This window comes from Ambystoma mexicanum, chromosome 10 (assembly GCF_040938575.1).
Source record: "Ambystoma mexicanum isolate Mex_15411 chromosome 10, UKY_AmexF1_1, whole genome shotgun sequence".
Taxonomy (NCBI): Eukaryota; Metazoa; Chordata; class Amphibia; order Caudata; family Ambystomatidae; genus Ambystoma; species Ambystoma mexicanum.
This window is the reverse complement of record NC_090932.1, coordinates 1177260663-1177273245: the sequence shown is the minus strand read 5'-3', so window position 1 is coordinate 1177273245 and position 12583 is coordinate 1177260663. Positions and strand designations below refer to the sequence as shown.

Genomic DNA, 12583 nt, shown 5'->3' with positions numbered 1-12583 from the left:
AGTCATTGTGGCGGTGATGTGACTCAGGAGAGAAGAGGGAGAGCCGATGGTGTCTCTCGCCTCCACGGACAGGATCAACGAGGTACAGCCCCCAGGGGATCCAGGCCTCAACGGCAGAGGCTGGCAGGGTACAACCCAAGCAGCTCCGGGGAGCCCGAAGTCAGGTGCCCTGGAAGGAGAAGAAGCGGGGGCAAGGCGAATCTTCGGGTGTCGCAAGGTGTCTGGCGCGGGGCAGCGGGGCCAGATAAAGTGGACCACGGGGTATCCTAGCAGGCCGCGGCCAGGCCGCCAGGGGTCCAGGCCCCTCCAAGTGCAGACAAGAATCTAGTGCGGTCTGCGAGAGGGTCACAGCACGTCGCTCGGCGGGAGTAGGTCCTCCTCCATCGGGTCGGATGGTTGGTGACCCCCGCGGGGCAACGCATCAATTTGTCCCCCTCTCCGCTGCAGCATCCCCAACCCCCACGTACCTTACGGGCGCTAAGGGTCCGGAAACCCAGTCCACGACAGCGGGGGAGCGCAGCACCCGGCGTCTGTTGGTGTGCTGCAGCTCTACCCCGGGCGCTGGAATCTTGTTGAAGGGGGGGGGCAGTGAGGGAGATAGCAGGATGCAGGCCGATATAGGAGTCGATGAGGGCCTGAGCAGAAGCCGCCCAGCTTGGGCACGGGTCCAACACGCGAGTGGTTACAGATCTAGTATCTGCGGTGCTCCGCGCCGGCGCCATTCGGCTCAAGCAATCTCGTGGTTCGCTCCCGGTCGTTGACTCAGAGGTGTTCCACCGCCACACGGGCCTCCACAGGAGTGGTGGGGTGTTACGGTACTGAGGGCCTGGACCGCCTGACTCTCCCCGAGTGCCGGATTTTGGCGCGCAGATTCGCGGGCGATGAGGGATGGTCGCGGCAGTTCGCGATTACCGGGTTACCAGCGCTTATTTTCTTCGGGATTTGGACCAGTTGGTCCCTGGTCCAGCAGCTCGCGAATCGTAGCAGTCTGGTACAAGTTGTAGATCGTAAATGCCCAAGATCAGGATCGAGCGATCTGCCTGCCACGGAGCTCACGTTTCAGGCGGCCATCTTGTTTGGCGCACGACAGCGCCCCCTACAAAATACACTTCTAACGTTGCATTCATTTCGGTTGATTCTTCTACTTTGATCAGAGGCTTTCGAGAACGTGCCGATTGCACGTGACCACTCCGATACAATGTAACTCTGCAACTTTCATATGCGTATCGGGTTTCTCACATTTTCTTAAATTCACCAGTCGCAGCGCTCTTTTCTTTGGCTTCTTTGTTGAGATGATTTCTTGTGTTTGAGGTCAGGGTCTCACCGACTGCCCCTCAGACACCCCTGGACTGGTACTCCCATTCAGGGGAATGAGCACTGATTGGACACAGCGAAAAGACCGACACTCGCCACAGTTCCCTTCTCTTGCCTTCACTGGCTCCCTGGAGACACGGCTCCCTCGCCACGCATTTCCACTCTGCTTCACCTTGCAGTCCTTCAGTGTCTCAGCGTTCTGTTCTCCTTTGGCTTCTTGCGAGTTGGGCTGGCCTTCCTGCTGCCCTCTCCCCAAGTTCTCTGTTGCTCCACCTTTTAAACACCTGAGCCCCATCAAGGGGTTTCGGGTGTGATTGAATTGATTGGTTTGCCTAATTCCAATTAGGCTAATTACTGGGACATGCCTGACCTTCAGGCCTGTAGTCTTCAGGATCCCTCTTCTTCGTCCCAGTACTACAGTGGTGTTTCCCATAGGTAGTCTGTATTACTCTCGGAGGCATCTTCTTCTTCTCAGTACTTTGTGTCATTTCAGGGGGAAAATTAGGATATGGACAGCAATATACTACAAAGGCTGAGGGAGGGTAGGGTAAGTCAATGCCGAGAAAGGGGGGATACCGTGTCTTGCCCTCTGGCACCCTCTCCCCAATCCCTAAGGACCCTCCGCTCAGGTGATCCTCCCTCGCTGGGTCACCTCCAGGGTCGGGATACAAAAGCAATGGCCCTTCACTGCCCACCTGAACAGAAGATGCTTGGGGAGTAGTTGTGAGAGTGCCTTCAGGTTTCTCACAGAAAGAAGTACAAAGTGAGCATATGGCCCTTTGGGTATCATGCATGCAATGGATGGGAATGCAGAATAACTCTGACACCAAATAATCGAACCAACTCAGAAAGATGGCAAAGGTGCTGTTTATTAACAACTATCTAAAAGAGGGAGTTACAACGGATATCAACAGACATTCACTTGATCTCTCAATGCATTTCGCATAAAACATCCTTTTATATAGAAAATACATCAGATGTGTCGTCATACTACGTGGCAAATAAGAAAAACCTACGAGTGGTTGTGATACGTTCAAGGGGAACATCTAAGTATCATTTCTATAAGTGGTGGGATTGTGATTGCTTATCTACTGTCAGGTGGACAACTTATTTCGACCTCTAAAACATGTCATCTTCAACACAGTATATGATTGTCTTCCTTCGTTATTTGGCCCTCTATAATTGGTTGGCACGCTCGTGCCATGTCTGGAACATTCGGTTCACTTAGCAGCACATAAACTCAGACCCAGGTGCCAGGCGGTGGACTTGACTTTACCTCCCCACCCAATTAGCCCATCATCTCTTATCACCCATGCCTTCTGCCATGAATATTGTCTTTGAACTTGGCCATGCAAAGTATTCTTGTCTCTTGGAATATATGGGAGTACAGGCTTTGACTATCGTTGTTCTAGAAGTCCACGCTCAACTCTATTTCAATCCTTGGCTCACGAGACAGGAGTCCACGATTTGGTCCATTTTGCAGCATTTAAATGTCTTAAATGAATAAAACTTGCCAAGCTTGGTGTTCTTTCTTTGCACCTTAACAAGGGATGATTCAGCTTCTCACATTCACTGCCTTCAAGAATAGATAACCAACCTTGGCTGCCTCAGCTTTGACACCAGGCCAGACAACCTCGCCATTCATTTCCATGATCTCAGCTTATTCTTGCTGCAACACATTTGTATGCCTTTTCTGCTTCATGAGTCTGGGTTTACTAAATTCATGAAACTGATGTCCAGTTTATATACAATGACGGCTTCGCCTGCAGTCTATTCAGTACATATAGCCAGCTTATAAGATTACTTAATATACCTGCATTACAACATCTGTACAGTTATTGAACGGCCTGCGTTTTCTGCAGTGCTTTGCGCACGTGTAATCTTCTTTTCGCATAAGAATGTTTACTCGATTCTTAACTTCGTCATCAGTGTCTGTATGATCCATACATTCTCTTCAGCCAATAGTCTCAGTGCATCACTGGCTTCTCTTTCACTCTTTTTCATGTTCCTTCAAGGAGTTCCTCCCTCAGATTATTGTCTCTTTGGGGATACATTTGATAGGGTTTTCTCAGTGGGTACCTTCTTTCAAAAAGATCTGCCCTGGTTTGGTCACAACTGCTGGTGTCAAGCATGGCACACTCTCAGGCTTCCAACATACAAGAGAAGAGGTAGGGGGGCGGGATTTCCTGCTGAGGCGTGTAACTGCTCCTCTACATTTCCCCCTCTGGTCGAGTCCTTTGTCTGCCAGAATAGTCATCAATCGGATTGAATCTTGCCTACACTCATCTTTTGTCGTGCTACAAACCAGCATTGAAATCTGACAGTGCCATTTGCGCCTTAGCAAAATTAACGTTCATCCTGTGGGATTGTATGGCAATGGCGGCTGACCATATTCACGAGAGGGAAGAACTAGACTGCTTCCTGGCAATCATAAGTGATGGCCAGGACTGGATACTGCCGACAGCATCAGTAGATCGATGGGGACAAGTACCGTACTACGCAGATTTGTGTGGCAAAGAAAGTCGGGATTTGCACCGAACGTGCAGTCCAGACTACTCAATATGCCTTTTGGCAGCTCTAACCTGTTTAGCAGCAAGGCTGATGAAAGCCTGGAGAAGCTGCAGACCTCTAAGGGTTACATGTGACTTTACAGAATGGGAAAATAAATAAAACCTTGTTAACAAAACATTTTTAATGGAAAAATACAGAATATTTTATTTTTTTATTTGGGGGTCCCACCAAACCCCCGTTTTCCTTTGTTTATAATCCCACTGCAACCCCCTCCACACCCATCTTAACCCCTTACCCTACCCCATATATATATATATTTAAAAACATTCAATATTTTTTCGTTAAAAATGTTTAGTTCAAAAGGTTTGTTATTTTCCATTCAGTAAAATCACTGCATACGTTTCTAAGGCGGCCGCAAAATCACTTAGTGTCGCAATCAGACAGCCACAACAGTCTTACCCCAGTGGATCTTCTTGGAGGAGTAAGTCCTTTTGCTTCTATTCCTCAGTTGGTAGAGCGAGAGGACAGGCTAGTCAGAGGCAAAAGAAGATTCCCTCATGGTGGACGAGGGACAGGTACTAAGTCTGCCCAAACAACGGTTGCTTTACCATCAGCCACTGTTCCAGCTGCCTCAAAACCTCTCTGATGTCTTAATCCACAAGATCCCAGTGGGAGGCATTGTGTTTGTATCTGCAAGAATGGCGAGGCATTACTTCAGATGCTTGGGCATTAGAAACTGTAGCCCGGGGTTACTGTCTCCCATTCATGATAAGAACTCAGAATCATCCATCAGGGAACCACTCACTCAAAACTCCAGATCTGTTCCTTGTGCAGGAAATGTGAGCCTGCTAGAAAAAGGTGCTATAGAACCAGTACCTGGAGCGAAATGGAACACAGGGTGGTATTCCCCATACTTTTTAATCCCCAACAAGGACTGGGGATTGAGACCCATCGTGGAGTTGAGATACTTGAACAACTTCTTCAGGATGGACAAGTTCAAGCTGCTTACCCTTTCTCAGATCCTTCAGGCCCTCCAGCTTCAGGATTCGATGTGTCATTGGACCTTCAGGGTGCTTACTTTCATGTGCCTATCCATCGCAAGCACAGAAAGTACCAGTCCTGCATGCATCCTTGGGGAAGACTTGCTACCAAATTCCAGAGTGCCCTGCATTTTCTGGTCTTTGACTTTCTAAGGTTGGTAGGCCTCATGGCATCCTGCATTTTTCTGGTGGCCAAAGCTGCCTGAGATTGAGGTCCCTCCAATGAGCTCTCAGGGCTCAGTGGTCTCAATTCTCAGGCAAGATGTCACACCTTCTTCAGGATCCGAGCAGAGTCACGCAGGATCTTCTGTGGTGGGCCTGCAAGGACAACATTCTGAAGGGAGAATCTTTTTTGCAGCCAGAGATAACGGTATTGACGGACGCCTCATGCACGGGGTGGGGAGCCCACGTCAACGATCTGACAGTCAGCGGTCGTTTGTTTCCATCAGAGTCCCACCCACACATCAACCTTTTGGAGCTGAGGGTGATTAGACTAGCTCTCATGGCCTTTCTGCCCTCTGTACGCGGAAAGAATTTCCTGATAATGACGGACAACACAGTGTCCATGCACTACCTCAAGAAGAGGTGAGGCGTAGGGTCGCTGCCACTGGGCGGAGACGCAATACAGCTCTGGTTCTGGACAATCCGAGAAGGAGTCTCCATATCAGCAGTTCACCTGGCCAGAGAGGAGAGCATGGTGGCGGACACTCTGAGCAGGCAGAGCACAGTTCCCATGAGTGGGAACTAGCTCAGGAAGTCCTTCAAGAGATCTTCACCCTTTGAGGAACCCCTCAAGTAGACCTGTTCGTGACCAGTGTGAACTGTTCAGCTCCAGGGAATTTCCTCCAAGAGGAGCTATACTGGACGCGTTCATAGTGGACTGGGAGTTTGCACTCCTGTATGCGTTTCCTCCAGTCCTCGACAATCCTCAAGTCATCAGGAGGTTGAGAAAATTCGGGAAATCCATGATCCTAATTGATCCGGATTGGGCCAGGAAGACATGGTACCCGGACCTTCTGTACATGTCCATCTGCCCTCCAGTACGTCTTCCACAAAGAGAGGACCTTCTCTCGCGAGAGCATGGTCAGGTTCTCCATCCAGAGATCAAGAAACTCAAATATCATGCATGGTTCCTGGGAGTTTGAGATAAAAGGATGGGGACTTCCCGGGTGACGTAATGGAGATGTTGCTTTCGGCCAAAAGGCCAGCAACTAAATTGTACCGTTGCCTTTGGAACAGGTTCTGCAACTAGTGCAGAGATAAGAATGTGGATCCATTTCAATGTAATACACCTATGGTGTCTTTCTTGCTACATTAGGGCAAATCTGGGACTCCAGATTGGAACCATTAAAGGTTATTTGGCAGCGCTTTCAATTTTTAAGCATGCTTCAGAGGAAGTGTCACGCTTTAAAATTCATTGAATCATACAATTTCTCAAGGGGCTCACCAATGTGTTTCCCCCAACTCCTTTTCAAGTCCCTGTTTGGGATTTGAATCTTGTTCTAAAATTTCTCATTTGTGCTCCTGATAGCCTCTTCATTCGTGTCCATTATGTCCATTAAAACTTCTGACATATAAGACCATTTTACTAGTAGCTCTTACATCGGCCCGCAGAGTGAGCGAGTTGCAGGCATTATCTTGCAAACCTCCTTTTACTACTTTTTATAGAGACAAGGTTGTTCTTAAGGTAAAACATTAATTTCTAGCTAAAATAGTCTTTGATTTCCATGTATCTCCAAAGATTGTTTTACCAACGTTTTACCCGCCCCTGCTCCTGGAAAGGAAGAGGAGAGGCTACACAGATTTGACCCAAGAAGAGCTCTGAGTTTCTATATATCGCGAATGGCGAAGATTCGCCAAGATGATCAGCTCTTCATTGGATACACAGGTCATAAATTAGGACTAGCAGTAACAAAACAAACCCTGTCCAGATGGATTATTCTGAGCATTAGAGAATGCTATAGATTAGCTGGGAAAGACCCTGCGGAATGCCTTAGGGCCCATCATTCTACAAGGGGCATGGCAACATCTTCTGCCCTACAAAGAGGGGTATCAATAAGGGACATTTGTGCAGCAGCCACTTGGCCTACCATCCATACCTTTGTAAAACATTACTGTCTAGACTCATGTTGACCTCAGGAAGGAGGATTTAGGAAGGTAGTCCTTCATTCGATCCATGACTAATATTAACTCTGAAAATTCTTAGTCCCGCCTCCAAAACCAACACTGCTTTGGGAGTCTATCAAAAGATCAGGAATACATGGGAGGACACAATTCATTCGAAAAACAAGTTACTTACCCCTGGTAATGTTCATTCGACTGGATGTTCCTCCCACGTATTCCTCATCGCCCCAACCTACCTCGCTGTAGCATTTCCAGGCATTACACTTTACTCTCTTCTAGTGTCTGATACAGTATGATGCTAAGGGAGTAATCCCGCAAAGGAAAACATGGGAAAAACAGAACTGAAGCCAATTGCCGCTGCGTGTGCTATATATAGTGGTGATGACGTCGACCTCGAGACGGAAGCCCTCGAGGGACATTTGAGTCGATGGAATTGACAAAGAGGGCCCTCTGACGAATTTCTTTAAGAAGCAGCTGAAGCTGGAAAAGATGAGGAATACGTGGGAGGAACATCCAGTAGAAAGAATGTTACCAGGGGTAAGTAACTTGTTCTTTTATGGGAAAAACCTGTGTAGAATAGTTAACAACACATTACAGGTGCAGTATTTTAAATCATTTTTTACATTGAAAAGAAGGGCTCTGCAAAGAAGAATGCCCTCAGAGTGTCTGCTCTGAATTAATTATGGTCACTAGCGCCATTGTCAGGCCATAAATCGGGAACATGGAAGAGTCCAGGTTTTGCAGTCATTACGCCACATTCTTTCATTTACAGAATATGGATCTTTTAATAAAACTGTTGTTCCTGCACGGAACAACACTTTTCTAATTTTACACTGACATCTGCATTGGCACCTCAGCCATAGGATCCTTCTCCACTCTTTATGCGGGGAGAACAGATGGTGCTTGAGATGATGTGATCTGTGATATCAACCACCAGATAAGGGCACTGAGCTATTGTTCCACTGCCCTCAAAGTCAGCATTTCCTTCCTTTTGGGACATTTTGGATCTTTCATCATGTTATATTAACAAAGTTGAATAGGCATGCACAGGTTTCATATGGGGAAGCATGTTATGTAAAAGCGGTACAAAGGTGGTAATTTATCTAGTTATTGTTGTGATAACCGATGCCAGAAGTGGCAATTCAACAATTTCACGATTTTCACAAGAGCCTTGGGGCCAGTAAATCAAAGAGCTTGTTACACACCCATGAGATACCTGGAAGGCTGCTTAACTCGAGTTCACAATACTTGTACTTCTCTGCTCACAATGTTTTGTTCTTATATTTTCATACCAGATGTTTAGCACGGTGTGTGGGATCCCCAAACCAATGCGCACAAGAAGAACCCAAATTCCAGACAAGCCCAACTACAGCCTTAACCTCTGGAGCATAATGAAAAACTGCATTGGCAAGGAGCTGTCCAAGATACCCATGCCTGTACGTGAGCTATTTCAAGTCTTGTGTATCTGTGTCTTATAAAACAGTATCATGATTGTATCTTTGTATAAAATGCCATATAAATGAGTAGAGTAATTCAGTTTAGGAAGATAGGTAGTAAGCAAATCACTTACAATATAACAAATGCCATCACACAGAGGCATTGCTGGGGGGCGGCTAAGGGGGCTATAGCCCCTGGTCTTTTGGTTGTAGCCCCGGATAGAATCTCAGGAGCTACAACCAAAAGGCTAGCTAGCCCCCAGTCCCGACAGTTCCGACATTAGCGTAGCCCCGGGTCTTTTCCAGACCTAGCAACACCCCTGCCATCACACATGCACAAACTGACACACCAAAGAAACAGTTAATCGAAAATGGGGAAGAAAACCATTTTCAGAAGAAAATGTATATTAACCATATTAAATACACAGAACCCTAATACGCATACTGTATTATGTGCCACCTAAAATAAGTTGTGCTCTTGAATCTAGTACACAACAGTCTTTTACATATACACTCAGTCAGTGACGGTTTACCAGAGACCTCTCCTATTTTCTTGGCCTTTCATTGGGGAGACAAAAAAGGCATACATTTTGCCCAGTGGCTCAAAGGCATTCTGGGTCAGAATATAGTCTACTGCATTTTGCTTAGTTTGATGCGTATGCTTCAACTCTCACTTATTTTCTCAAGTACGATGAGGACAACCTGACATTTTAGATGGGCTAATAAAGGAAAATGGTTATACCTTGTCTGGCTCTTTCCAGGTTATTTAAGGTTGTAATGCCATCTGTAATGTTTGTTACAAACACCCCTCTGTAGGTAGGCCTACCTATCTGTAGCTTTGTGGCATTTCAGTTATTAATATGATGCACATTAAAATTAAGTCTGGCGAGTAAACATGATTGAGAAGGAGGTGTGAGGAGAAATGACGATATGCTAAAATGGACTCACAAGTGTACATTTTTTGAACATCTTCCTTTTCCCTGTTCACTCTTTACTAATCTTCCTCACCATTCACTATCCATGCATATTTCTAAGAATTAAAGATGGATGAGGCGTTGAGTACGAGAATGAAAAATGAATGTATCAGGAGGAAGACTGGGAAGTGAGGAGTAATGAGGATGTTCTTAAATGCACAGTAGTGTGTTACGTTTAAGACTTACAAATGTATAATGTTGATTGTCCCTAATCTGTTAGTCAACCCATGTATTGTCCTCAGTGACTGTTCCATTTACCCCCTCAACAACCGGGTCAGAATGTCACTCAAACTCACCCCATTATAAGAAACTCACTGCTTCCTGTGAAATCTGATTTCTCAACTATTGTATGTTCTTCTGTGATCAAAAGAGGATTGCTGCTTCCTGTATATAAACAAATAAAATACACATGCTTTTCTCCTCCTCACATCACTTTCTCAGTCATTCTCATCACTCATCAGACTTCATTTGAATGTGCTTCACATTAAGTAAATGTATTCCTGTCCATGTGTATGTTATATAGACTGATAATTAATGAGAAGTAGCAATGATTGATACATGAGTTGTGAAGAGGAACATTAAGGTATGATGTGTGATAATGACAACTGATGACTGAAGAGGAGGAGGAATAAGGTACCAACAGTGACTTGTAGGAAGGATGAATTGTAAAGTCCTAAATGGACAGTGTGTGATGAGCGAGGATTGAGGAGGGGATCGAGGAGGTGTAATGAGGTCTGCGAAGGATAAGTGAAGAGAGCACTGATGAGTGAAGATGAAGAATGAGGAGAGAGAAGGACATATAAGGAGTAAGGAGTTGGATTGACGAAAGAGAAGTTGGGATGCACTACAATGGATGTTGTACAGCTGACTAAGTATCATCAGTTTGCAAATATCAGTGAAACGACTTAAAGAAACATTATGGTTGCAATGCAAGAAAACAAAACCCTAATTATTTACGCATTATGGTTCCTAAAGGAACCATAACCCGCCCACCATACTACACTGCTCATTATCCGACCCAAAACAACACAGATGATATAATTTGTGACATCAGAATGGGTATTGTGAGAAACCTGAAGGTGTCTCACTTACTAGTCCCTGGGTATCTGTCATCCAGGTGGCCAGGTCACGGCCATTGCTATTGAATCCAGTTCCTGGGGGTGTCTTCAGGGAGTTGGGGACACCGAAGGTTGAGACGCGGTATCCCCTTCCTTTTGACAGCTTTTCCCCCATCCTGTCCAGTAAGATACTTAGAAACTGTACGCCCCGCTCCTTTTCCAAAACAAACACTTTTTCACCCTGTGAGCCTCAACGGACTAATATCCAAACCGGTTACCTGACATGTCCCAACACGAGGCTCAGGCAGAGTCAGACAATTGTAGACAACTACACACACCTGACTGCGCTTTTCCTTCCCCACTGGCATAAAAAGCAGAGCTACTGGGAAGGTGCTTTCACTAACTTGAACACTCGTTCCTGTGTTAATCGAGTTTTCACTCCAAGCAGCACTGCGAGCCTTGCTCTTGCTGCTGGCCGCTTCCTCAAGGGGGCGGAGCTTTGGGGGAACACGTGACCAATCACGTGACAGGAATCGCATTGAAAACCAGCACCCAGCCGCCCGAGTGGTGTGTTTCTTGCTACTGGGAAGGTGCTTTCACTAACTTGAACACTCGTTCCTGTGTTAATCGAGTTTTCACTCCAAGCAGCACTGCGAGCCTTGCTCTTGCTGCTGGCCGCTTCCTCAAGGGGCGGGGCTTTGGCGGAACACATGACCAATCACGTGACAGGAATCGCATTGAAAACCAGCGCCCAGCCACCCTTGCGGCATTAAGCCCTGGAGGCAGAAAGGGCTGGAGCCGCTGTTGTGCTGTTTGGCTGTGACCTGTGAGTAAATTGGTCGGGGGTCCTGAGCTGCAAACTCATTTACACTTCCTTCTACAGTTCTCAGGGTTAGGGGTGGAGAGTCGGACTCTGGCAGCTCCATAAGCTGTCGGGCGTTCCCGACCCTGAGACTGAGCGCTTTACCTGGCTCCTTGGATGTATGTACTTATTTTTAAAAATCAATTCATTTGATTTAGTTGTGACAAAGAACATTGTCAACTCTAGTGTATAATATATTTGTATTCACCATTTCTTTTTTGACTCGCATAGATCCATTTTATCTGTACTTTTAAATTGAAGAGTGCTTTTTGACAAGTCTTATATTAGCTTGAGGTTGCCCCCCGTTTTAAGTGTATTATCCTGTATAGCAGTGTCTATAATCCTATTGACTGCTTTGTATGCCATTTTTGTGTATTTCGATCTAAATACTACCTACTGAAATTTAGGTTTTTACGTCTTAACTCCACATTATCATTCCTCAAGTCCTCCTTTTTTTTCTTTCTGGGTTTTGGTTCTGTCTGAATGACACGTAAGGGACTTCCTAGTCAGACAGCTATGGAGGCTTCTCTTGCTTCGACCCCTTCTGCTACTGGTAATCTCCCCTTCACCAGTTACCTCTGTCTTAGATGACCCCACCCCTGCTGTACTGGAGAATCTACATCACGCTCCAGTAGATGTTCCCCACAACCCCTCTCTCCTTAAAACCCTGGCCCAGGCCCAAATTCATGCCAGCGATAGGTCTGAGGTATTTAATGCTATGGGTATCATTCCACGTAATACAACCTATAATAGTTGTATCTTTAATGGGAAACAAGATATCTCGATGGACACACAGGAAGAGCGTCTAGCAGCCACTATAGCCTCCAATCTTGGGGAAGGCGCTAGTCTATCAAAGGCCAAGGGTCATTTGGATCATTCTAACAACAATATGGTCAATATAGTGCTTTCAACCCCTGCTCAATTACATCCTAGGACGCCTAAACTATCTGTCATGGCGGATGACTCTGTAGCCAATGCTTCAGAATCATCAACGGTGATAAAAGAAGCTGTTGATTGCCTTCCCCCCCGGTGGTTAATGGGAATGTTGCTACTCCTTCTACTAAATTTTCATCAGAGGTTAATTCCTCAGCTAGGGGTGTAAATCATACTTCTTCTATCCATGTCAATATTTCTGCCAATTTGGCTGGAACTCCTTATACTCCCACAGTGAAATCTATTTTGTTCACAACTTCACTCAATAAATCCCATAATCCTACCCCTAAAACAAAATTCAATCTGGGTACCCAAGGGAAACCAATTCAAG

At 46.0% G+C, this 12583-nt stretch overlaps 1 protein-coding gene across 6 annotated transcripts in view; it reads left to right on the top strand.

The window, feature by feature from the left end:
• Positions 1-12583, top strand: part of OSBP2 (oxysterol binding protein 2) — a 2072116-nt gene that overhangs the window by 1211588 nt on the left and 847945 nt on the right. For all 6 annotated transcript variants that reach the window (XM_069619135.1, XM_069619136.1, XM_069619134.1 and 3 more), the window contains one exon: positions 8285-8425. In XM_069619135.1, the coding sequence (XP_069475236.1) occupies positions 8285-8425 (141 nt within the window). The remainder of the gene's footprint in view (positions 1-8284; positions 8426-12583) is intronic.